Here is a 27,621-nt window from a genome sequence, read left to right as displayed (position 1 = left end):
AGGCTTAATATCCATAATATATAAAGAACTCTCACAACTCAACAACAACAAATCAAACAACCCGATAAAAAAATGGGCTGGAGACATGAACAGACATTTCTCCAAAGAAGATATACGGATAGCCAATAGGCACATGAAAAGATGTCCATCACTGCTGATCATCAGGGAAATGCAAATCAAAACTACACTAAGATATCACCTTACACCCATTAGAATGGCAAAAATATCTAAAACTAATAGTAACAAATGTTGGAGAGGTTGTGGAAAAAAAGGAACCCTTAGACACTGCTGGTGGGAATGCAAACGGGTGCAGCCACTATGGAAAACAGTATGGAGATTCCTCAAAAAATTAAAAATAGAACTACCATACGACCCAGCTATCCCACTACTGGGTATCTACCCAAAGAGCTTGAAGTCAGCAATTCCAAAAGTCCTATGCACCCCAACGTTCATTGCAGCATTATTTACAATAGCCAAGACATGGAAGCATAGCCAAGACATGGAAGCAACCTAAGTGCCCATCAACAGATAACTGGATAAAGAAGATGTGGTATATATATACAATGGAATACTACTCAGCCGTAAAAGAGAACAAAATGGTCCCATTTGCAACAACATGGATGGACTTTGAGGGAATTATGTTAAGTGAAATAAGCCAATTAGAGAAGGACAATCTCTGTATGACTCCACTCATATGAGGAATTTAAAAATGTAGACAAGGGAACAGATTAGTGGCTACCAGAGAAAAGGGGGGGGGGTATGGGGGGGTGGGCACAAAGGGAGAAGTGGTGCACCTACAACACGACTGACAAACAATAATGTACTACTGAAATTTCACAAGATTGTAACCTATCATTAACTCAACAAAAAAAACAAAACTCAAAATGGATCAAAGACTTGAAGGTAAGACCTGAAACCATAAAACTTCTGGAAGAAAATATAGGTAGTACAGTCTTTGACATCAATCTTAAAAGGATCTTTTCAAATACTATGTTTTCTCAGGCAACGGAAATAAAAGAAACAATAAACAAGTAGGACTTCATCAGACTAAAGAGCTTCTGCAAGGCAAAGGAAACCAAGATCAAAACAAAAAGGCAACCTACCAACTGGGAGAAAATATTTGCAAATCATATATCCGACAAGGGCTTAATTTCCATAATATATACAGAACTCACCAACTGAACAGCAAAAAAGCAACTCGATCAAAAACTGATCAGAGGATATGAACAGACGTTGCTCCAAAGAAGATATACGGATGGCCAAAAGGCACATAAAAAGATGTCTAACATCACTAATCATCAGGGAAATGAAGATCTAAACTACACTAAGGTATCTCACCTTACACCTGTTAATATGGCTATAATCACTAAGAAAAAAAATAACAAACGTTGGAAAGGTTGTGGAGAAAAGGGTACTCTTGTACACTTCTGGTGGGAATGCAAACTGGTGCAACCACTATGGAAAATAGTATGGAGATTTCTCAAAAAACTAAAAATAGAAATACCATATGACCCAGCTATCCCACTACTGGTTATCTATCCAAAGAACTTGAAATCAACAATTCAAAGGGACTTATGCACCCCTATATTCATTGCAGCATTATTCACAATAGCCAAGACATGGAAGCAACCCAAGTGCCCACGGACCTATGACTGGATAAAGATGTGGTATATACACACAATAGAATATTACTCAGCCTAAACAAAAGACAAAATCGTCCCATTCACAACAACCTGGACGGACCCTGAGGGTATTATGTTAAGTGAAATAAGTCAGACGGAGGAAGACAAACACCATATGATTTCATTCATATGTGGCAGATAAACAAACATAAGGAAAAAGAGAACAATTCAGTGGTTACCAGGGGAAGGGGCTTGGGGGGTGGGCACAGGGCTGAAGGGGAGCACTTATATGGTGACAGACAAGTAATAATGTACAAATGAAACCTCACAATGTTGTAAACTATTATGAACTCAATAAAAAAAAGTTGTATTCCTGGATAACAGAAATGAACAATCTGAAGAAGGTATTAAGAGAACAGTTCCATTTACAAAGCATCAAAAAGAAGAAAATATTTAGGAATAAATTTAACCAACGAAGGACAAGATTTGCACAGAGAAAACTACAAAACACTGCTGAAAAAAATCTGAAAGACAAATAAATGGAAAGAATTTCTGTGTTCATGAGTTGGAAGACTTAATATCGTTAAGATAGCAATAACATCCAAAGCAATATAAGGATTCAATGCAATCTCTATCAAAAGCTTAATAGCATTTTCTGCACAAACGAAAAAATGCATCCTAAAATTCACATGAAATTTCAAGTATCTGAGGGACTCTCAATAGCCAAAACAATGTGGAAAAAGAACAAAGTTGGAGGACTCACATTTGCCAACTTTAAAACTTACTACAAATCTACAGTAGTCAAACAGTATGGTACCAGTATAAGGACAGACATACAGACATACTGAATAGAATTCAGAACCCAGAAACAAATCCTTCCGTATATAATGAAATGATTTTTGACTGGCGTGCTAAGACCAATCAATGTGGAAAGAACAGTTTTTCAATGAAGGTGCTGGGAAAACTGGATATCCACAAGCAAAAGAATGAATTTGGACACTTACCTTATAGTATATACAAAAATGAACTAAAAATGGATTAAAGATTTTAATTTAAGAGCTAAAACTACAAAACTCTTAGAAGAAAACAGTAGCAAATGTTCATGACCTTGGTTTTGGCAATGGTTTCTTAAATATGACAACGAAAGTACAGGCAACAAAGAAGAAAAATAAATACACTGGACTTCATTAAAAACTTCTGTGCATTTAAGGGCACTATCAAGTGTTTAAATCATATACCAGATAAGGGATTAATATCCAACTATATAAGGAACTCTTACAACTCAATAAGACAACCTAATTAAAAAATGGGCAAAGACTTGCATAGACATTTCTCCAAAGAGGAAGGTTATACAAATGGCCAAGGGCACACAGAAAGATGATCAAATCACTAATCATTAGGTAGATGCTAATCAAAACCATAATGAGAAACCACTTCACACCAATTAGGATGGATTATCAAAAAAATACAAAAACAAGAATCGATGAGGATGTGGAGAAACTGGAAACCCAGGCACCACTGGTGGGAATATCAAACGTTGCAGCCATTGTTGAAAACAATTTGGTGGTTCTTCAAAAAGTTCAACATAGAATTAGCAACTGACTCAGCAATTTCACTCCTAGGTATACACGTGAAAGATTGGAAAACGGGGACTCAGATACTTAAACAGTCCTGTGGGCCTAACGACATTTTGGTCGACGGGCTGCATACACAATGGTGGTCCCATAAGATTAGTAAGTACCAAAGCCTAGGTTTGTAAGAGGTTATCACCATCTAGGTTTGTGTAAGCACACTTTATGATGTTCACACAATGACAAAATCACCTAAGGATGCATTTCTCAGAATGTATCTCTGTTGTTAAGTGATGTATGACTGTATGCCAACGTTCATACCAGCATTATTCACAATAACCAAAAGGTGGAAACAACCCAAGTGTCCATAAATAGAGAAATGGATGAACAAAGTGTGGTATGTACCAACAATGGAATATCATTCAGCCATAAAAAGGAATTAAGTTCTGACATAAGCTACAATGTGGATGAACCCTGAAAACATTGTTTAGTGAAATAAAAGATACAAAATGAAAATACTGTATGATTCCACTTATACGAGGTTTCTACAATAGGCAAATTCATAAGAGACAGAAAGTAGAATAGTGGTTATCAGTAGCTGGGGGCAGGGTGCCATGGGGAATTGTTACTTAATGGGTCCAGAGTTTCTGTCTGGGGTGGTGAAAAGCTTTGGAAATAGTGTTGATGGCTGCACAATATTGAGACCATAATTAATGCCACTCAGCTATACACAATGGTAAAAATGGTGAATTTTACATTATATATTTTTTACCCCAAAATATAGTGACACAATAAGTAACTAATTTGTATAAAGTTAAATAACCAGTTTAAAAAATGTATTAACACTTCAAATTACATGGTAACCGGAATGTTTAAAGGTACTCAAAAATGCTGTATGCTAGACAGAACAAAAATATATGTGCCAATGATTTCAATCCTAACTCCAATTATTTCATGTACTTCAATATTCTTCCCACATCACAGCTACCCCTCTTAACTCTAATCTTTCTTCCACATGACTGCCTTGCAACTTAAATACAGCTAAAAGGTCTTCTAACATAGACCTTGCGTTCTAGGCAAACATATATCACTTTTTCATTTTATGAAAGTGCTTTCTGGGAAATGCCAAAATAAAAGTGATTTCTAAAGTAAGAAAAAGAATTCGCAAATAGAATAGAAACATACACATTTAAATAAACAAGAATTAGATTTAGAAGATATTTTATAAATTATCTATTTCATATCCTGCATTTTATAGATAAGGCAACTGAAGCCCAGAGGAGTAAAGTGTTTAGTCACATAGCTGGGACTAGAACCTATATCTCCTGAACCCTAATTATGTGGCTTCTTAAAATACGTGTCAATTAAAACTCTAAAAAAAATTTTTTATGTATACGTATTTTCAAGAATTTAAACTATAAAGACACTATCACTGGAATGATGTGTTGGAAGCAACAGCAATGGAATGACAAGGCTTCAAAATGTTAGAAGCTCACAGTCCGATGCTTAACAGTAATGTTGAACATGATATAACATCTCTTCCATTGACACAATTTCAGTGATGAAAGCTACAGGAAGCAGAGACAAATGTTTATTATAACCTTAAATAAGATTAGGAATAAGGCTTAATGTCCTACGTAGAAAAATCCTAATACTTTAAATACAAGCTGAAGGTACCAATTTAAGCGTGCAAAGCATTGGGAAAGAAAGCAAATATTGCTTTAAAGTTTCTCGGAGGTCATTTGTAAACAATCATAGGCCACCTCTCACTCTTTCACCCTGTATTATATACAAAGTTCTATTTTACATAAACAAGACTTCTTAAACAAGTGTTCTGTAATTTTTACTTGCCTGTCTTTCCACTAGAGACAAATCTGTGACTGGTATAACAAATCTAATTTTGTATTATCATAGTGCTGCTAGCGAGTATTTCACGTGAGCACGCACATTTTCAAGGTATGATCTTTTGAGGTTGAAAGCAAAGTTTAGGTTAAAGGAGAGAAATTTTTACCACAGGGATTTCTAAATTACTAAACTGAAGTAAGTGAAGCCCATCTTCATACAAACAGTAAGAATAACATAAGATAAAGACTAAAATAATCAAAGACTCACACAGCTAACTGCAAACATGAAACAAACAAAACAACCAAAAAGAACTTGTTAGATGGGAACATTCTGTAAAATGAAACTTACAGTTTATAATAAATCAACAAAACCATAAAAAACGTTTTAATTCTAATGGGGAATAGTAAAAGGAAAAAATTTAGCATTTTTTTAAAAAGTAAGAATAATTTTTAGAATTCTTGGAAATCAACATGACTTACTCTTTAATATCACGAAGTTGATCAACATCTTGTGATCTTGTAAAATCTGGATCATGGGCTAATAGGTGAATCATATATGGAACTACATATTCAGGCAACAGTGATAATAATTTCTCTAAAATGAAAACATTATTATTAACAACAGTAATAACAGTTTTTACATAATTCCTCTCTAGTTTTGTGTCCTAACCACTTCAGTTTCCATTTTTTTCTCAGTTATTTCTAAATTAGAGGCAACATGATACCTAGATAGTACTGAAATACTTTTACTTCAATTTTGAAGGCTATTAAAACCAAAAGGATAATTTAAGATTGCACAGTGGGTCCCTGGCAGAGCTAGGAAAATAAATCTTTACTCTCTGACATCTGAGCAATGTGTTCAAATCAAGCCACGCTGCTGATCCCATAAGAAAAATGCAGTTCCCCCAAAGTTTTACATATTATAAATAGGATTCAGAATCAGGATTTTATAATTTAAGTACATCATAACTACAATGACAGCATTCTATAAAAAAACCAGTGCTCTTATAAACTACAACAGAAATACATGACACACTACCCCCCCAACACACACACAAATTGACACATTGAGAAGATATATTTTCACACTGGGAACTTTCAAAATTAATTACCAGTAGCCATGGGGTTCTGTTTAATGTACTCCCTGCGTATACTGATATTTTTTAGTAAACACTGCCGTGCATGTGCTCTTCTTTCCTTCACAGGATCTTTGGCACACAAGGCAAAGATCGCCATATACTCCAACGGGAGCAGCAACTTTACAAGCGCCTTATGCAGCTTCTGAGCAAATATCTGCCTTACTTGGTAGCACTCATCCTATGGCAGCACAAAAACAAAAATACGTAAATAAAAATTGGCAATATTTACAAAAGAACAGTTTACGTATTCTTAATGTCACTTTGAAAAACGATAATTATACTGGGAGAATAAATAACTTAACATTTAGGAGATATTTAATTAGAATAGCAATAATAGTAATCTTTGTAGTATACACATCTACACAGCAAATGGATCTATATCCATAGAAAGTAAATATACTTTTTTTTGGTGGTGGCGGGGTGGAGATTAGCCCTGAGCTAACATCTGCCACCAATCCTCCTCTCCTGGCTGAGGAAGACTGGCCCTGAGCTAACATCCGTGCCCATCTTCCTCTACTTTACATGGGACGCCTACCACAGCATGGCTTGACACGTGGTACGTAGGTCCACACCTGGGATCCGATCCAGTGAACCTCAGGCCACCGAAGCGGAACATGTCAACTTAACCCCTGTGCCACCCAGCCAGCCCCTAAATATACTTGAAGGTTAAGTAACTGATGAAAATAAGATTGTTACTTACATTAATAACAAGTGCACAGAGCTGAAACTGTTCTGGGGTTATAATTTCATGGTAACAAGGTTCCTGAGCAAGCTTCATTATGGCACTACCAGCAGCTAATCGCAAGCGAGACATATCAGATTTACTATAAACAAACAAAAAAGAAATAAACATTTCCTATAACCATTATCATTCATAAATATGCTCTGATCCCTTTTGAGTATTCAGGTCTTTAGCATAATTTATGCTTAAAATGACATAACGTACATATATGGAAAAGCAATTTGAGTCCTTGAACTCAATATAGGAGAAAAAGCTCAAATCACTGTGATGATCTGATCATAAATTTATCTGCCTTCACTTTTAGTTATGCCCTAGCTTAGATCCTCCACCACAGCCAAGCAATTCTGCTTACAATCACAACTACACCAACTGCAATGCTAAGAAGAACCATACCTTAGGAACTGTATTAAGATAAATACATATTCACTGTAGAAAACTTGAGTTTAAAAAACCCTGAAAAATCAAAAATCACCATCATTTTAAATCTATATCCTACAATTTCCTTAATGCATATACATATATACACACATTAACAGAAATCTAACTTAAGCCTACGCACATGTCTGATGAAATGGAGGGGCCAGCAATTAGGAATTGATTTGTACCAGAAAAGGGGAGGTATCAGACAAATATCTAAAAGGAAAGCATTGGGAGATGAGAGCCAGTGACTATCTTAGGTACTAGTCTCTGGGTCAGACTTCCTTTGGCAGCATGAAGTTTTCAAAGGGAATCTAGGAGGTGTAGGCACTCCCATCCCCAACAAGTGGACTTTTATTACCTAAATGGTAAAATGTGACAATGAATGGGGGGAAAGACGGTCTCCTTACTTCAACTTCTATGTGGAACATAGCATGGCTTTGATATTCTGAAGACTTTAGAAACGTAGAAAGCCGGCCTGAATTCATGAGGAACTATTATTTAGCATATAAGAGGAGAAAACATGTTCTCTTAGACAACAGGATCATCAAAGTGAGCACTGGTAATGATGAGGGACCCTAAAATGGCTTCTGAGGCAAATGATTCAGGAATTGAAAAAATAATAGCTACTATTTGCATGCTTAACTCTGTGCCATGCAGTGTGTGAAACACTTAACAGGCTTCGTCTCATCTAATTTTCACTCTATGAGGAAATTAAGGCTTTGAAAAGTTATTTATACAAGTTCACACAGCCAGTAAATGCAGAGTAGAGTTGTATAAGTTTCTGATTCTAAGAGCCCAAGCTGAACCATGGGATATGTAATATCTAACTAAGATCTACATAATATTTCATGATATGTGTGTTCCATAGTTAAACATTCCCCTATTTTTTGTGATGATAAAAAATGCTGGAAAGAACATATTTGTGTTTATATTTTTGTATGATTCTTTTATTATTTCACTACTGTAAAAATAAAGAGTTAAAGAATAACATTTTTAAGGATCTAGGGACAAATGCCAAACTATTCTGACAAGACTGTGTTAATTTATATTCAAGGAGTACATAAGAGTTGATCTCAAAGCACATGGTGCAATTACAACATTCAATATTAATTAGGTAAATAATTCCTATGTAAGCTCTACCAACATTTTTTTCTTGAGGAAGATTAGCCCTGAGCTAACATCCACCACCAATCCTCCCCTTTTTGCTGAGGAAGATTGGCCCTGAGGAACATCCATCCCCACTTTCTCTACTTTATATGTGGGATGCCTAACACAGCATGGCTTGATAAGCGGTGCGTAGGTGCATGCCCGTGATCTGAACTGGTAAACCCTGGGCCACTGAAGCAGAGTGCACGAATTTAACCACTACGGCACTAGGCTGGCCCCTCTACCAACCCTTTGAGCTAAAAAATTAGAAAGGAAGAAAAATCTCACCTGATCCTCTTTTGCTCTGTCAGGTCACCCTCACTAACCAACATCGCTGATAATAACCGAAGAGTTGAATTGGCAGATTTAGACTGGTTGTTTTTCATACCCAACAGCCACCTTACCAGAAGTTTAATTGCCTGTACCTATAAAATATTAACATGCTAAAAAAAGAAAGCAACTTAAAATTCCAATTAAAGGGAAGATTATGTTAATTAGATTAGTGAGATGTCTCAATTGCTGGCAGACATGTTTTATTTAAAAAGTCTGCAGAATAATAACAATAACAATAACAATAAGAACTAATATGTATTGTTTAATTTGTACCAGGTACTTTTCCCAGAGCTGTACATATATTAATTTATTTAATCTCCTAAACAACTCTATGAGAGATGTATTCTTATTTCCAACACATAAGGAAATAGACACATTACTATAATGGGTAACTTGCCCAAGCAAGGTCTGGTTCCTGGACTCAGGGCTTTTCATACTTGCACATTTGCCCAAGATTTTCAAGTTGTTTAAAAATAACTATTTAAACTATTCTAATATTATAGTAATTAAAAAGAACTATTCAGATATTTTCTGTATTAGTAAAAAACTATTTTGAAGAAACAATCAAATTTGATTCAGTCTCACTTGACATTATGATAAAAAAAATCTAGGAGAATCCATAATTATTTGTGGTCATAATTACTTAGAGGCTTTACTCAAATGATTGTTACCAATATACATGAAAGAACTAGCTAAAGGATTTAGGTATTGTTCACTGTATTTATTGACAACCTGGAAAAAAGAATTGATGGAATACATGACAACTATGAAGCTATACAAGGTGAAACAGATTATCAAGGAAGATGATAATGAAGCAGTCTTATTTTAAACCTGACTTTAGAAATTAGTTTTCATGAGGTACAGTTTACATCTATCAAAAGTTACCAATTCGATGACAGCCATCCATTTTTGCCAAGTTGATATTCATAGGCTTGTAGATAGATAGTGGTAGTGAGGCTAGATGTGAGATGCTTCTGAGCATCAACATTCTACAAACAATCTCTGTGTAAAACAGCCTCACTGAAATTGTTTTAGCAGGCAGGAAGGTCTACAGAAGATGCTGACATATACCTATATATAAATAACTCACTGACAACTACAGTTTCTTTGAGAAACAGAACTTTTGATTTAAAAATAAAGCACCTCATTTAAAAATGCTTATTAACTGTTAGGTTAAAAAAAAGGATATCTATGAATGTTCATTTCAACATAAAAGTTATCAAGAGCCACAGAAATTTACCTTTGCTAATACTTCAGGAGAAACTTCTTCATCTGGAGACCATAATTTTCCATTCTTCTCACCTGTTGACTACAGACAATTGAATAAATTTAACTTTTAGAAAAAATTTTAAAGTTTCGCTCATTAAGCTTTGCATGCTGCACAATGCAGTGCTCTAAGAAGCCTATAGCAAAGTCACCAACCAGAGATTGGAAAAGAAGAACAAAGTTGGAGGATGCAAATTTCCTGATTTCAAAACTTACCACAAATCTACAGTAATAATGAGAGTGTGGTTGGTACGGACATAAGTATAGACATATAGACCAATGGAATGCAACAGAGAACCCAGAAAACCCTCATATAACAAGGGTGCTAAGACCAATTATTGGGCAAAGAATAGTCTCTTCAATAAATGGTGCTGGAAAAACTAGATATCCACAAGCAAAAGAATGAAGCTGGACAGTTACCGTATATCACATATAAAAATTAACTCTAAATGGATCAAAGATCTCAACTTAAGAGCTAAAACTATAAAACTCTTAGAAGAAGACAGGGGAAAATCTTCATGATCTTGGATTTGGCAAATGTCTGACAAGGGTTTAATATTCAGAATATATAAAGAATTCTTACAACTCAACAACAACAAAGACAAACAATGCAATTAAAAGTGGGCAAAGGACTTTGAATATCCAAAGACAAAAGACAAATGGCCAGTAAGTACATGAAAAAAATCCTTAATACCATTAGTCATTAGGGAAACACAAATAAAAACCACAAGATACTACTTTGTACCTACTATGATGGCTATTATTAAAAAAACAGGAAAGAATAAGTGTTGGCAAAGATGTGGAGAAACTGGAAGACTTGTGCATTGCTGGTGGGAATGGAAAATGGTAGCTACTGTGGAAAAGTTTGGCGGTCCCTCAAAAAGTTAATCACAGAATGACCGTGTGACCCAGCAATTCCACTCTGAGGTATATATCCAAAAGAACTGAAAACAGAGACTCAAATGTTCATATCAGCATTATTCACAATAGACAAAAGGTGGAAAAAACCCTAGTGTCTATCAACAGATGAATAAAGAAAATGTAGGCTACACATACAAGGGAATATTATTTTGGCAAAAAGTGAATGAAATTCTGCTACATACTGTAACACAGATGAACCCTGAAACCAATATGCTAAGTGAAATAAGCCAGACACAAAAGGACAAATACTGTATGATAAGAGGTATCTAGTACAGGCAGATTTGTAGAGCCAGAAAATAGAAGTGAAGTTACCAGGGGCAGGGGGAGGAGGGAGTTATTGGTTAATGGATACAGAGTTTCTGTCTGAGATAATAAAGTTCTGGAAATAGACAGTGGTGATGGTTACACAACAATGTGAGTACATAATTTAGATGGTGGCTTGGGCTATTTTGGAAAGTTCATCAGCTTTCCTGGGTATCTCCCATGTATATCAGAAGTATATATGTTATTAAATTTGTTTTTAAACAAAAACAAAACAAAAACCCAACAAAAACAACAACAACGTGGGTGTATACAATGTAGGTGAATTGTACGCTTAAAAATGGCAAAGTTAATATTGTGTATATTTTACCACACACACAACAAGAACCATATTAAAATAGGATCTATCAACAATCAAATCGTCATTTAAGAGGTGTCTTAAATTTCACATTTATTGTCAGTCACGTCTATCAACAGTGCAAAGAACAGCATGAATGCAAGGAGTGGGAAATGAGACTTCGGCCATGCTCTTCCATCCTCGTCTATTACATCCAAACAGGGGAAGGGAAAGGAGGAAGGAGTGCACTGGCAAGTGTCTCTCTTTTTAAGTTCAGATATTGAGGGATCAAAGACTAGTGGATCATGTAGAAGGATTAGGTTAAGTTGGATAAGTTAGCACTGCATTGAAAGTCATCTACAACGATCCACAGGTAAGAGTGATTTGTGTCTTCATTCAGTAACTCTTTAACTTAGATCCATTTGGTAAAGGAGTGATTCTTAATCAGAAGTGTGTTTCATAAATCACTTGGGGAACCTTTTCAAGCTATACATTCCTGGGCTCCAACCCAGAGCTAATAAATCACCATGTGTGCACACATGTGACACACACACACAATTCAATAACTAAAATAGAATACATAAATCTAGTGCCAAAAGTGCAATGTAATTATATTTCAAAATGCTAGTCAAGTACAATTCCACTTATATTTTCAACAATGTTTGATAAAGCAAAATTCTAGCACTCCAGTAAATTGTCCTTCAAATGTTAGGATAATAGCATTTGACTTATATTTTTTACTTCATGATTCATCCATCTCATGTTCTCATTTTTTCTTTCTTAAATGTTAAGTTCTAATAATAGCTACACTGACATCAGGATGTCATTTGGAAATTTAAGTAAATAAATAAGGGGGCAAATAGAGAATAATTTAAAAGGAAAAGAGAATTACACACAGAAAGCAGAAATATTGTAATAAAGATGTAAATAGTCTTAATCTCATGATTCTAAATTTAATTAAATGAGAAACTTACCCTGTCATTCATTAGGAGATCTTTCACAATAAAATTTGCTACTACAGATTTCATTGGAGAAGCAAACTGATCTGGTGCTAACATAGATATGTGGCCCAATGAAACTAATGGAGTTATAAGTTGTTCTGGTACATCAGCATTCAGACTCCTACTGAGTGGCTATAAAAATAAAACAGTCAAAATTACCAGTTTGTTTTATAAATATCTAGACATCCTAAGGAAACACTAAATGTTCTTAAGTACTCCTGAATTAATCATGCCCAAACAAATCTGTTCTAACGATATGATCAAAAGTAACTTCAGCCATATTAGACACTTGATTTTTATTTCACCTACTGAAACTTAAGTTTGAAACAACATAGAAAAAAGATAAAAGAAAAAAATAAGGCACACATTAAAGGTAGAAGTAAAAACAAGAATATCTCTGCATCATCAAATCAGCATTATTTTCAAGCCGTCTACAACAACAGGTTTGCTGTGTTGGTGGATATTTTATCCTGTGGGGACATTTTAAATGACTGTGGACCATAAAACATAAGAGTTCACCGGGTTCTGTTCATACTGTATCCAATTAAAGATAATAAGAATACCTTTCTAGCACTGGAACCAGGCCAAGGAGCATACATAAGGAAAGGCAAATAGGACTAATTTTCAGGTATGACTGTCAGTATGAACTGAGTGGTTCAAAGTCAACTACCAATACTTTCTGAGGATAAATAGACTACTGAGGCAATAAAGCTAAAATTAAGTAAAATGTTCTAAGACACACACACAAAACATCATTTCATAAGTAGTATTTAAACACCTCATCTAAAGGCCAGGAATATAGTGCTGAATACAACAGTGAGTCCCTGCTCTCATGGAATTTATACTCTAGGGTGGGACTAAATAGCTAAAATAATCTACCTTCTATCTTCATAAAACCACAGAACATAAAAACAAAAACCAACATAAACACATCCTATATAATTTTATATACCTCAAAAATCTGTGCAAGCTGGACTTCTTTATTTGTGAATATGGCATGTATACAGTGAACAGCCTGTTTTGCTTGGTGTGGAGTACCTCTCTTTGCTTTCTGATGTAAAATGGGAATTAAGGTCCTGCAAAAATAATATCATAGTTAAAAAAAAAAAAGCCCATAAACCACAAGTATTTCTTTTGGTTGTCTCCTACTTCCTCTCCTGTAACTATCTGGATGTATGCTGGTAGAGAAGCCTCTCTTAAAAATTACCTGACATATAGAAAGATTTAAAGTTCCTCCTCTGTCCCCAAGCATAATCCAAGAAATACAATGCCTCATGAAAAAGGCTACTTCAGGAGAAAATTTTTGTTTAAAGCCACTTTATGAATATGGAGAAATAAACAAACCACCCTTAACTTAGGATCTAAAACTTGACCCATCCCATATTTTTACATTTACCATCTAAGGAGATATCCTAATTTTCCACTTCCCTTTCACAATCCCCTTATTTTAAAGCAGCCATGGAAAAAAAGTAGCAAAAGGCCAGGTTTTATTAAAAAGCTGAGATAATCGCACCAGTGAAAGAAAGTATGCAAGGATATAGACACATATATATATCAGTAGAAGAGTAATAAAAACATCTAACAGCTATTGAATACTTGTGCCAAGCACCATTTTAAGTGTTTTTACACATCTTAATTCACTTAATCCTCACAATCAGCCAAAGAGGACTATTAATATGGTTATTAAATAGATGAGAAAACTAAAGCACAAAAAAATTATTTATTTGAGCTTAAGGTGATAGAGCTAGGAAATGGTGGAGTCGGGATTTGAAGATAAGCATTTCTGTTCCAAAGATCCATTCACTTAACCTCCATACTGACATTGAAGATCAAAGTAAAAAATCCTTCTCTAGAACAATATGGAAATACATATTAGTCTCAAAGCATTAAATAATGATATAGGAAAACATTAAGTAGAATGAAGAAAATAGCGTGTTTCTAACAACTTATAAAAAACAACAGGCATATACTTCAAGTAGATAAAACATTCAATAAAAATATATATCAAAATGTTAACAGTGACCCTCTTTTTTCCTTTATATTTTCTAAAGTTTCAGCTTTTTACAATGAACATTTAAGTATTTTTCTAATCATAAGAAAATTTGTAAGGCAAAATAAAAATTTAAGGACAGATACTTGTCATACATTTAATGCAATGATTCCATTTTATAGATGATAAGGTCAGTGGTATCAAGTGCAATGGTGACAAAGGGCCCTGTTATAATAATGGGAAGCAAGACATTAAGAGCAATATCTCAGACCCCAGGTCATGCACCTCAACCAAAAAACTGGGACATATGCTAGTCATTGTAAGTCTGATTTGATATTTGTGAATGCCACGTTTCTCTCCATGCAGGTTTGGAATTATGAGATAGGGATTTCCATGCCCAAATAGCTTCCTTGACTAAGCACTGATTAAGTCTTCCATTCACAAATTCATTTACTAGGGTAACAGTTCTTGAAAATAACACAGGTAAGTAACAAAGGAAGATAGAGTGTTGATCAAGTTGTTGTTAAATGTATCGTTAATTGTTCTTAGCCTAATGAAACGATGATACATAAGCCAACTTTAATCTTTCTCCTTGTTTTTCTAGTGCGCTATAATCCAAAGATGCCATCAGCATTGTTAGTGAGATCTACAGTGTTGTGCTTCTCTGCTTCCTTCCCCACTTGTCTTAAGAACAAGAGTTTTTATTCCCTGTGTCCAAAGTTAACTCTTCCACCTATACCCATTTTTCCACTGCTTCCTTTGGGATAGAATTCCTTTAAGAATAAATCCTTTTCCTTAAAAAATGTATAGGTTTTCCTAACCTTTAAAAACTCACCAGAAACTTTATCCTACCATGTCAATGATTTTTTCCTATAATGTACAAATATAAAGATTATCATCTCTAGGCTATAAACTCCTTGAGAGCAGGGACTGACTGGGGTAATTCTTTTATATTAGCCAGTACTGTGTTGACAATGAATTATTTCTCAAGTTAAACTATTACCTCACAAATTTAATAAAAACTTTAGGAGTCATGAGTCCTCTTGTCCTGTTACTACCCTGTGAGGAAAAACCGGTTTAATTTGGATATTCCCTGAACTATCTGCATATACCCTGAAGATCTAGTTCAATAGCTATCAGCAATGTGTTCTTCCTCCAAAAGACATCTCCCACATCTTATGTCTAAATATAAAATCTCAGAACAAGTTTGATCCTAAAGCAACCCTCTTTAAGATGCCAAAGTGAAAATACCAGAAGGTACTACATTCTTATGAGAGGGGAGGTAATCTAGAGGGAGTGATCAAAACAATAAAAGCACCACTGGCAACAACCAAGCAACTAATAAATATTTTATAAGCACACTACTTGATTATCCCACTCTTTGGTAGAATATGAGGATAGTAGCTATTGAATTTATAAACCAGTTGGAGAGAAAAAAATGAAAATACACAGATTAGGAAGATACATTAATCACAAATTCTAAATTCTGATAACTTTTGATTATGAATATTTTAAAATCATATTCTAATAAGCCAAGTTTCATTTCTTCCTCTGCCTATATTCTAATGGTAGGGGAGGAGCGTGAGGCAGAGAAGAGATGAAGTAAAGGATACAAATAAGTAGCTTTTAAATAAAACCTGTCTTTCCTCTCTGCTGTCTTTCCATGTGAAAGGGAAACAATGATCCTATGGCTCCCACACTTAAAAACTTCTGTGTTTACCATGAGAAAAAACATACTCACGATCGTATCTGGGGCAGGTCTGTTTCAATTTTGTGGCCTGTATTTCTAAAAATTTGTATAGCAGCTTCTGCTACCTTGTCATCTTCCATTCTGAGGCACTGTAACAGGGACTCATACGTCTCTGCAGAGTGGAACGAGGTAGGATGTGTGAAAGACAGAACCTGGAGAAACAGATATAGCTTTAGAAGTACAGACAACAGTTTTAGTCCACTAAAAGAAGAGAATTATTTTCTACTGTAAATAAAATTTCAAGTTATGAGCTGCATACACTAGCCACATAGAATAAAGATCGTATCTTGTAGTTTCCCTTGCAGTTAGTTGTGGCTAATGAGACATTAGCAGAAATACTGTGTAGTAGATTCCTTAAGACAGCTGATATATAGTCCTTGCCCTATTCTCTTCTTCATCTCTTAGTCTATTCTGATACGAGGAATGCAGAAAACGAGGCTCCTTTTTTTTAATGAAGTGTGATGTGAACAAAATGCTAACATAGAGATTTATTTCACTGGCAAAAAGATAGTCTATGAGGAAATATTTTAAGTGAAAGCCATCACAAAAAGTTCACTCATCTTATCACCTTACACCTGTTAGAATGGCAAAAATATCCAAAACCAAGAGTGACAAATGTTGGAGAGGCTGTGGAGAAAAAGGAACCCTCATACACTGTTGGTGGGAATGCAAACTGGTGCAGCCACTATGGAAAACAGTATGGTGATTTCTCAAAAAGTTAAAAATAGAAATACCTTATGACCCAGCCATCCCACTACTGGGTATCTATCCTAAGAACCTGAAATCAGCAATTCCAAAAGTCCCATGCACCCCTATGTTCATTGCAGCATTATTCACAATAGCCAAGTCATGGAACCAACCTAAGTGTCCAGCAACTGATAATTGGATAAAGAAGATATGGTATATATATACAATGGAATACTACTCAGCCATAAAAAAGGACAAAGTTGTCCCATTCACAACAACATGGACAGACCTTGAGGGTACTATGTTGAGTGAAATAAGCCAGACAGAGAAAGACTAACTCTGTATGACTCCACTCATAGGTGGTAGTTAACATATAGACAAAGAGAACTGATCAGTGGTTACCAGGGGAAAGGGGGAGTGGGGGGAGGGCACTAGGGGTGAAGTGGCATACCTACAACATGACTAATAATGATGTACAACTGTAATTTCAAAAGGTTGTTAACTATCATAATCTTAATTAAAAAAAGTTCACTCATCATAACTATAAACAAAGAAGCCATTATTGTGAACTTTTAATCACAATTACAAACATAAACAATTATTCCCTTATTTATTATGACACAAGTCCCAGCCTACTCTTAAGGAATTTATAACAAGTTAGATATAACGTCTATAAAGTTTACGTTCCATGAAGTGGAAGCAATTTAGTTAGCATGGTATCGAGAATAGGGGCTAAAAGCAGAGAGGCAGACAGACGGAGGAATGTAGTAGGTAGTCTCATTAATTTATTCAATAAGCATTTATTTCATGGGTTATAAAGTGAAGAGACTGTCCCATTTAGTTAGGTTTACAGTGATAATATTAGTTATGAGGTTTTAATTATTTACAGAAAAATGGAGAATTTGAAAAACTGAATCAAACAATCTATTAAAAATATTTACCTTAAAGATGATTTGACTCTCAGAACTATTTAAAAATATAACCCCATTATTAAAAATATAATTAATTAAAATCTCTCAGGAAACCATATAAATTCTTTCCATGAAATAATATTTAAAACCATTCCAATACAATCCCATCACTCTCTTTTCTATCTAATGTCCAGTGCACTGGATTGTCTCTTCACATGTTGTAGTGGTCTAAATCTTTCTTTGCCTTCAATTTGTTCTCTTCTTTACTCCATCCAATGAAAGCTCTATCGAGTGCTGTATCATATTAAAAGCTGGGTTAAAAGCCCCTGATAGTACCTTTCTGTCCCAGAGGCACTCCACAATCTGGAACCAGCCCTGTCTCCTACTATTCCTCAAAGCAATTCTATTCTAGTCAGGCTAGACTCCCAAGGATCCCTAAAAAATGGCAAGAATTATTCTCTTTCATGATGCTGTGATTTCCCTAGATTAGGTCATATCTTGTCCACAAAGTCTTGCCTGACCTGGCTCCTACTAATTGCTCAATTCTCTGAGTTCTTTGTCATCTATTATGATTACCAATTGTTTAAAAATTCCCTGATCAGACAGATGCTGTCATAATTCTTTTTTTTTAATTAAAGATTTTATTTTTCCTTTTTCTCCCCAAAGGGCCCTGGTACATAGTTGTGTACTTTTAGTTGTGGGTCATTCTAGTTGTGGCATGTGGGATGCCTCCTCAGCATGGCCTCATGAGCGGTGCCACATCTGCACCCAGGATTCAAACCGGCGAAACCCTGGGCCGTCAAAGCGGAGCGTGTGAACTTAACCACTCGCCATGGGGCCAGCCCCTCATAAGATAATTCTTGTGAGCAGTCCTACCATCCCAGATGCAGGTTCTTTGAAAGGAAAGACTAGATCATTCAGTTACAAGCATAGCAAGCATGCAATGAATGAAGGAAATAGCAAAAACAAAAAAATTATTTTATAACACATTATTATAGTGTAAAAATATATTTTTATAAAATATGATTTCTACTATAAATTTTTAATCTTTTGAATAGTTCCCAATGAAATAAAGCCTGACTCTTGCATATCCTTAAGGGAATTCAAATTATGACTGTGGAAATGCATGGAGACAAAACTGTTTAAAAAATACCTTAAGAAGTTCAAGTCCTGAACGAATCGCTGTATCTGGACTTACACCCTCCTCTTCATCATCTGCTGTCCCCTCTATTGATTTATTCATCAATTTTACCAGTGCACTATTAAAACGAGAAAATCTAATTAGTAACACTACTAAATTAGTAACTGTATCCTAATTGCAATGTGGCAGGACACATATAGACCTAAACATCAGATTCAAATACATTTCTGGGGGGAAAAATTATTTCGTGACTCTTTAAACTTTGCTCTCTACTTGACAGCGGCGCTTATTTTTAGTTTATCTTCTTCTCCCACATCCCAAACTCAATGTATAATAACTACTGAAAAACAACAAAACTAAAATTAAATGATACACATACTGAACATATATTTATGTAAGTATAAGCAACTTAATATTCATTTCTATATATAAAGAGATCATTTACAATTTTAAGAAAAACAAGATGGCAGTGCTAAATGGATGCGTGACAATTCACTTAAGCAAAAACCAAATAGTAAACAAACACATGAACAGAGGCATTAAATTAATCACTGGTAATTAATTTACTAAATCAGTAATTCCATTCCTAGAAATTTATAGCAAAGAAGCAATCCATCAGAAGCATTACGTTATATTCAAAACAGATTCATCAGTTGAAAACTGTTTAATTGTCTAACATTATGGAATTAGTTTTTCAAACATATCTAACCACCACAAAATGGAATATTACCCACTCAATAAAACTCAGACTATGTAGCAACATGGTACTATTTTAGGTAAAAACAGACATGATTTTGGTTTTGAGACGTCATTTTCTCATCAGTAAACTGAAGAAAATACTACCTTATATTGAAGACTAAATTATTACAGTAAATGACCTAGTAAATATAGCAAATATTCAACAAATAGAAACTAATAATAAAAGTTTTACGTTAAAATGTTTTCCTTTGGTGGTATGCATATTTTAGTCAAATTATTAATAAAAATTTTTTAAAAGTACAACATATATATAGATGTACAGGGGTTGAAATTTAAACCACTTTTAGTACTTTCATTTCCCCTTTAACATCACAAGAATAATTTAAATACTTCATCAAAACCTTCAATTGATATAAAAACATTTTTTTGAAAACAAATCAGATGTGTGTGTGTATAAACATCAGCTTGAAATATAATTTACACACCATATAACTCACCTATTTAAAATGCATAATTCAATGGTATATTCACAGGGTTGTACAACCATTACCACAATCTAATTTTAGATTTCACCTTCACCCCTAGACAAACACCTTCCCTATTAGGAGTCACTTCTTATTCACCCCCACTTCCTCTAGCCCTAGGCATCCATGAATCTACTTTCTCCTGCCATACATTTGCCTATTCTGAACATTTCATAAAGATCGAATCATATAATATGTGGTCTTTTATGACTCCTTTCACTTAACACAGTGTTCTTGAGGTTCATCCATGTTGTAGCATGCATCAGTACTTCATTGATTTTAATTCTGAATAATGTTTTAGTGTATTCATATAAGACAATTTATCCATTCCTTAGTTGACAGACCTTTGGATTGTTTCTACTCTTTGGCTATTATGAATAATGTTGCTATAAATATTCATATACAGGTTTTGTATGGACATATATTTTCACTTCTCTTGGGCATATATTTAGGAGGGAAATTGCTGGATCACATGGTAGCGCCACGTTTAACTTTTTGAGGAATTGCCAAACTGTTTTTCAAAGCAGCTCCACCATTTTACATTCCCACCAGCAATATATGAGGGTTCCAATTTTTCCACATCTCCACTGACTCATCTGTCCTTTTGCTTACAGTCATTGTAGTGAGTGTAAAATGATGTCTCAATGTGGAGATATATATATATAAAACATTTCCATCTCCACAAAAAACTGCCTTATGTTTCTTCTGTGGCAATCGCCTTTTCCCACTCTTGCGATCACTGATCTGTTTTTTCTCACTATAAGTTTCCCTGTTCTAGAATTTCATATATTTTGTGTCTTAACATCTTTTATGTGACATAATGCTTTTGAGATTCCTCCATGATGTTGTGTAGAATCAGCAGTTTGTTCCTTTCTATTGCTGAGAAGTACTGCATTGCATAGATATATCCCAGTATGTTTATCCAATTACCAACTGAGCGACTTCTGGGTATTTCTAGTTTAAGATATAAATAAGAAGTCTTTACGGGAATATATGTTCTCTTTTCTTGTAGGCCAATACCTAGTATTGGGATTCCTGAGTTGTATGTTAACATTATATGTACATTTAATGTTATAATAAACTGTTTTCCATATCAGCAACACGTGGTTTGGTCAGTCTGCATCCCCACAAACACTTGGTGTGGTCAGTATCTTTAATTTTAGCCATTCTAGTGAGTGTGTAGTGGTATTACTGACTGTAATTTGAATTTGTATTTCCCTAATGAGTAGATAATGTTGACTGTCTTTTCTTGTCCTTATTTACTATTTGTGTATCTTATTTGGTAAACCGCTCAACTCTTTTGCCCTTTTTTAAATTGGGTCAATTGTCATTATTGAGTAGTAAGAGTTCTTTTTATACTCTGGATATAATCCTTTATCAGATATATGCTTTGCAAATATTTTCTCCCAGGCTATGGCTTGGCTTTTCTTTTTCTTAATGGTGTCTTGAAGAGAGGGGAAAAAAAATTTTTTTTTTTTGAGGAAGACTAGCCCTGAGCTAACATCTGACGCCAAGCCTCCTCTTTTTGCTGAGGAAGGTTGGCCCTGAGCTAACATCTGTGCCCATCTTCCTCTACTTTATATGTGGGATGCCCGTTACAGTATGGCTTGACAAGCTGTGGTAGGTCTGCACCAGGGATCTGAAGTGGTGAACCCCGGGTTGCCAAAGCGGAACGTGCAAACTTAACTACTGTGCAACCAGGCCAGCCAAGGAGGAAAAAAATATTTAATTTTCTTTCATTGTTTGTGCTTATGACCCATCTAAGAAATTGTGCCTACCCTATATTTTGTTCTAGAAGTTTTACCTCTGACATTATACATAAAAAAAAAGTTATTACCAATTTGAGAAAAATATTCTGAAGCAAATTTTTCTGTTAGGAGGAAATCCTATAAAACGATGCATGAATTAACAAGATTACAAACACAAGTGAAAAAATTTATAAATGTATCTGACTACTCGTAATAGAATCCATGCATTTATTTAATAAATATTTATTGACTACTTATTATGTGCCAAGTCTTAGAGTCTATCCTGGAAATAGAGTGCCAAACAAGACAGGCATAATCTCTGCTTTCATTATAATCTGGGCAGATCATCATTATGAGTCAAGGTACTATAAGAGAAAGACCCAAGTCTTGAAACCAGGATTGTAGTCCTTCCTCTTATGAAAGCATTTTGCCTCATTTCTAAATTTGATAAATAATATACATTCCACATACTTCACAAAGAATCCATGAAGCAAAAGATCATCACCAATCCAACTGCATGTTCATATCTGCTTGGGAAGTCTTAATATGTGTCCCTATCTCTCCTGTGCTGTATAACAACTATTCTAAATCTTCACTATTCTAACTCAGGTCTAAATCCTTCCACTTAGCAGACTGTTTGCCTCACTTTTAACAAGGAATAATGGAGGCCTCAAGTGAATACTCTAATTTCCCATACCCTATTTTCTAACCTTCTCTAACTTTTATCTGTCATAGGGGAAGATTTTCTTCTCCCTGTTCTGCTTCCTTAGGGATGTTGCTCTATCATAGTTCTATCCCCCATACCCCATCTTCAACCTCTCTTCTTTTCTATTAGCACTTTTCAAAGGTATTTAAATATTCAAAATTCCTTCATTAAAAACAACAGAAGGGGCCAGTCCTTGGCCTAGTGGTTAAGTTCAGCTCTTTCCACCTCAGCGGCCCAGGTTTGGTTCCTGGGCACGGACTGATACCACCTGTCAGCGGCCATGATGTGGTGGTGACCCACATACAAAATAGAGGAAGAATGACACAGATGTTAGCTCAGGGCAAATCTTCCTCAAGTAAAAAGAGGAAGATTGGCAAGAGATGTTAGCTCAGGGTGAATCTTCCTCAGCAAAAAACACACAAAAAACAAAAACAACAAAAGACCGTTCTTTAAGCTTACTCCCTTACCATCATCTCATTTTTCTAATTTTTTATAGCTTTGTCTACACTGGCTGTCCCCAAATGCCAATTTATCTCCTAAAGCAGGGTTTAGAAGTGTGACAAGGTATTTACCCCTTTGATATTCTCAGACTTCAAGGTTTCCAAGTGGGAGCTGGTGGGCTCCTGTTGAGCAAGGCCAGTCACCTCCAGGCTTGAGCAGTCTTCTCTGTTAAGACATTATTCATTTTCTTGGTGTGGCATGATGCAGATGTTGAGAAGGACTATCCTATGCCCTTCTCAATCCATGGGAATCTGGATTTGCCCTTGCTTTCCCCCCAAAGAAACTATTCTGGCCATTGTGATGATTTTCCTTTTTCTAAATCCAATGAATGCCTTTTAGAAACTATTTTACTTCTGGATAGCATCTGATCCCTCCACCTTTTAGTTCCTCTTTGGCTTCTGTGATATCACTCCTGACATTCCACTTTTGACCATGCCTCCTTAAAAAACTTTTTTTTAATTCAATGAGTTCCTTACATTCTGGAAACCTCTTAATTATTAATTTTCCTCAGGATTCAGTCCTAAACCTTTTTCTTTTTAAGTTTTACCTTCTCTCCCACGTTTCAAGCATTATTACAAGCACTACTTCATTTTTAACCGCTATCTGCAGACCAATAATTAATGATAGCATGCATATGTGCATGTGTATGAGCAGGAGTCTGGGGAAAAAATATGTTAAAAAAAAGGGAAAACGAAAAGGTTATATTTAGGATGATACTCTACTATCCCCAATCCTTTCTTTCCAAATCCTTCATTATGTCTGAAGTACATCCAATTTTCTAAATACTTCTTGACTCCTTTTGCCTTTGTTCTTTTGTGTCTGCTATTTTTTCTTCCCAGAACAGCTATTAACACTCATTCAGCACTCAGTATGTGTGAGTGTTTTACACATACATGTTATTTAAGCCTCTCAACTATCCCAGTGAGCAGTAATTATTATTTTCCTTATTTTAAAGATGAGGAAATTAAAGCTCAGAGTAGCATAAATAATCCAACCAAGGACACAGGACTAGTGGCCTGGACTGCTTTTCCCCTGCCATCTTCACTTGGCTACGCTATAATTCCTACTGATCTTTCACTACCCATTTTATGTGCCATCTATTGCAGAAGCCTTCCCTAACAAATCCCTCCTACACAATTTGGGTTATGTAACTATCCTTCCCCAGTTACCTAATGTACTTTAAAAATTGCTCCATTAAATGTATGTTAAATGAATAAACTCTTCATTTGCAACTTAATATTTCATGAAGATTTGATTACGTGGATGGAATATTATATCACATATATTTCCCATTCAAATAAATTGGAATTTTGCATAAAATTATTCTCTTAGAAATCCCAACCATAAGTTAGTATGTTTGAGCCCAAACAACCCAAGAAGCTTCTGAAAAAACTGAGGTTTTGTTTTTTTAGTATTGGAGGTCACATACTAGCTTATGATAATTTACTGAAGTAATGAAACTCCGTGAGACCTCACGGAGACAAATAGTAAAGGTTTCCTGATGCCATTATAGGTCTCTTTCAAAGTTAATATGCAAAGGGAAGGGTGCCTACTTTATCGTATCCTTGATTTACCCCATTAAAATCAAATGGTAGAGAGCAAAGGACATTCACATCGAAAATAATAAATCTATGTTTAAGTCATGGTTTTTACCATTACCCAGCTGTGAACAAACCACTTATTCTCTCCAAACCTTAGTTTTCTTTGCAAATAAGGAAATTAAAAAGAATAAGGAAATCTTAGTCGAAAAGAAAAAAAAGTAGACAAACATCGCCATTATGGGCTGAATTGTGTACCCCCAAATTCACACGTTGAAGTCCTATCCTTCAGTACTTCAGACTGTGATTGTATTTGGAAACAGGGCCTTTAAAGAGATAATTAAGGCAAAATGAGGTCAAATGAGCAGGCCATAATCTGATATGACTGTTGTCCTTATATGAAGAGAAGAGGACACAGACAAGTGAGACCATGTGAAGAGACAGCAAGGAGGCGGCCATGTGCAAGCCAAGGAAAGAGGCTTCAGAAGAAATCAAACTTGCTGGACTTTTAGCCTCCAGAGCAGTGAGAAAATAAATTTCTGTTGTTTAAGTTACTCAGTCTGTGGTATTTTGTTATGGCAGACGTAGCAAACAAATACAACTGACATTTCAATATAACCAATGCAGTGATTCACATAAGGTGAAATAACTAATAGCTAGAACCAGTTGTCCTAATCCAAGGCTGTTTGGAAAGAGAACTAATAAGTGCTATTTAATAACCTAACATGAATAGAAAGATATATCTTATCTATTGGACAAATGATTAGTGCAAAGGAAAAGTATTCATAGAAGTTAACAGGAAATCATTAGTAGAAACTGAAATATATGGAATTACGGGAATAGTTAAAAAACAATAGCTGTTAGTGTCCATTATGCCAGCTTCTTACTATTCACATATTATCACTAATTCTCACAATCATCCAACATAGAGAAGTTATACCCATGTTAAAATTAAAAATAAATGAAAAACTTAGATAAATTAGAGGTTTTTTTCTAAAGCCACAAAGCAGATGACGTAGTAGACATCTGTCCTGGAACCAGATTAGTCTAATGGTAATCTTGTGCTCTTTCCAAAATATCATTTGGTTTTCACACATCTCAAGTGAATAGTGACACAGTAACACACACTAAAGAATATTATGTAGCCATTAAAATGGTTAAGAAAACTCAAAGGTTGACTGATAGCCTATAAATGTAAAATTTTCTTCTTTCTCTGTTCTTATGTTCTGGGTTTTCCTTAATGAGCACATATAGGCTAAAAATAAACACAAAAACTCTTAAAAAGTAAAAAGCAGTGAAGTAAGCCAAAGATCAGAAAATGAACAGGCCCTTTCTTCAACTTGAATGAGGTATCCTTCTGCCATTTAAAAAGATAAATGGGAACCTTTGTAGGCCTCCTTAGGGACCCAGTATTTAAACTTATGATACTGTGGCTTCATATTATATTCTATTTTTGAATGAATATATTTCCTAACTTACCTTATGGCTTCCGAATCAATGTGCACAGGTGCAATTCTTTCCAACAGAAATTTGACCATCTCTAGAAAAGGATTTGTTGGTTGCTTAGGATTTGCAAGTTTCCGAGCTATTTCTCTCTATAGAAAGGAAAGAGTTTTACCATAAGTATAATTCAGTTCATGTCTTTCAAAATAAAAATGATTGTAGGCATCAAAAGCATTTAAAGATTCAAAGCAGCAGAAGTGAAAGAAAACCTTCTGCTTTAGACCCTGAATAAAATTATATACTCATTAGGCAATCAATGCAAAATCTGGACTGTGGAGGACAGAAAGGGGATTATGTGGTGTGATTTATGTCTTTTGTCTCATATTTCTGCCACAAAATTATTGTTTAGAAAACAATCTTCTTTAATGCTCTACTTTGGAAAAAATTAGATAAAACAATTTGTTTATTTACAGGGGGGAGATTCTTAAGTATATAAATTTTTATAAGGTTTCTCAGTTCTGGAAGAGCACAGTTGAGTTCAAAGATGGTGGCATTACATCAAACAGTTCCTACAAACTAAAGACATTATTGCCAGAAGTTTCTAAAGAATATAAAGACTAAATGATTATAGAGACTGATTCCACCAAAGACAAGGTTAAACTTACAATGTGCTGGGCACCATGGAAAAATTTTTACTTTAAAAACCAGGCTTTTAATTGAATATCTCTGATGAATAAATGTAAATTTTAGCTGAGAAGATAACGCACATTAAAAGTGCTTTCCAAACTATAAAGCAATAACAAATAATAATCATTCCACTTACAAGTTTTTTTCATAAAAAACATTTTAGTGATGTATGTTCAGGAGCACAAAGGAGAAAGGGAGAAACTTTCTGTTGTAGTTTCAGTGACATCTTCACACATTTACTATAAAGGTCATATTAAATTAGATACCATCCATATTTGTTATTAGAGTGACTGTAAGTCCAAAGAGACTTCAGAATCCACTGAGACTCTAAAGAAAATTTATCAGTCATCAGGAGATGCCTGATTTATTTTGCAAACTATAAGTAACTGAGCAAAATTTGAGCATTTGAGAAAATAAAAATATTTTAGTTAGCGCTTAGTCCATAATACTTTGCTCTAAGACACACATTTTAAATCTGAATTTAAATACTATACTATCTTTTGAAATCAAACTTATTTCACGCAGGTCTCGCAAAAAGGATATTTTCCCCCCAGTATAAAATTTATGCTTTAACCTAAAATAAAGCCAGTGATTGTCAAACAACAAATATGCCTATTGGACAATTGCTGGGCAAACTATATAGTCGTACTAAACAGAAAAGCAAGGCACTAGAAGACAGTTATGGTACTTCAT

The 27,621-nt window shown here is 34.9% G+C and overlaps 1 protein-coding gene across 3 annotated transcripts in view; it reads right to left on the bottom strand.

Annotated features, from left to right (window-relative positions):
- Positions 1 to 27,621, bottom strand: part of LOC124232942 (sister chromatid cohesion protein PDS5 homolog A) — a 163,440-nt gene that overhangs the window by 41,964 nt on the left and 93,855 nt on the right. For all 3 annotated transcript variants that reach the window (XM_046649887.1, XM_046649889.1, XM_046649888.1), the window contains exons 17-26: positions 26,278 to 26,393; positions 19,095 to 19,200; positions 16,335 to 16,495; positions 13,556 to 13,679; positions 12,577 to 12,735; positions 10,058 to 10,126; positions 8,773 to 8,909; positions 6,877 to 7,000; positions 6,150 to 6,354; positions 5,518 to 5,632 (exon numbers count right to left, since the gene is read on the bottom strand). In XM_046649887.1, coding sequence (XP_046505843.1) covers positions 5,518 to 5,632; positions 6,150 to 6,354; positions 6,877 to 7,000; positions 8,773 to 8,909; positions 10,058 to 10,126; positions 12,577 to 12,735; positions 13,556 to 13,679; positions 16,335 to 16,495; positions 19,095 to 19,200; positions 26,278 to 26,393 — 1,316 coding nt within the window. The remainder of the gene's footprint in view (positions 1 to 5,517; positions 5,633 to 6,149; positions 6,355 to 6,876; positions 7,001 to 8,772; positions 8,910 to 10,057; positions 10,127 to 12,576; positions 12,736 to 13,555; positions 13,680 to 16,334; positions 16,496 to 19,094; positions 19,201 to 26,277; positions 26,394 to 27,621) is intronic.

Source organism: Equus quagga, unplaced genomic scaffold, assembly GCF_021613505.1.
Source record: "Equus quagga isolate Etosha38 unplaced genomic scaffold, UCLA_HA_Equagga_1.0 146_RagTag, whole genome shotgun sequence".
Classification (NCBI taxonomy): domain Eukaryota; kingdom Metazoa; phylum Chordata; class Mammalia; order Perissodactyla; family Equidae; genus Equus; species Equus quagga.
This window is presented reverse-complemented; position numbering and strand designations above follow the sequence as displayed.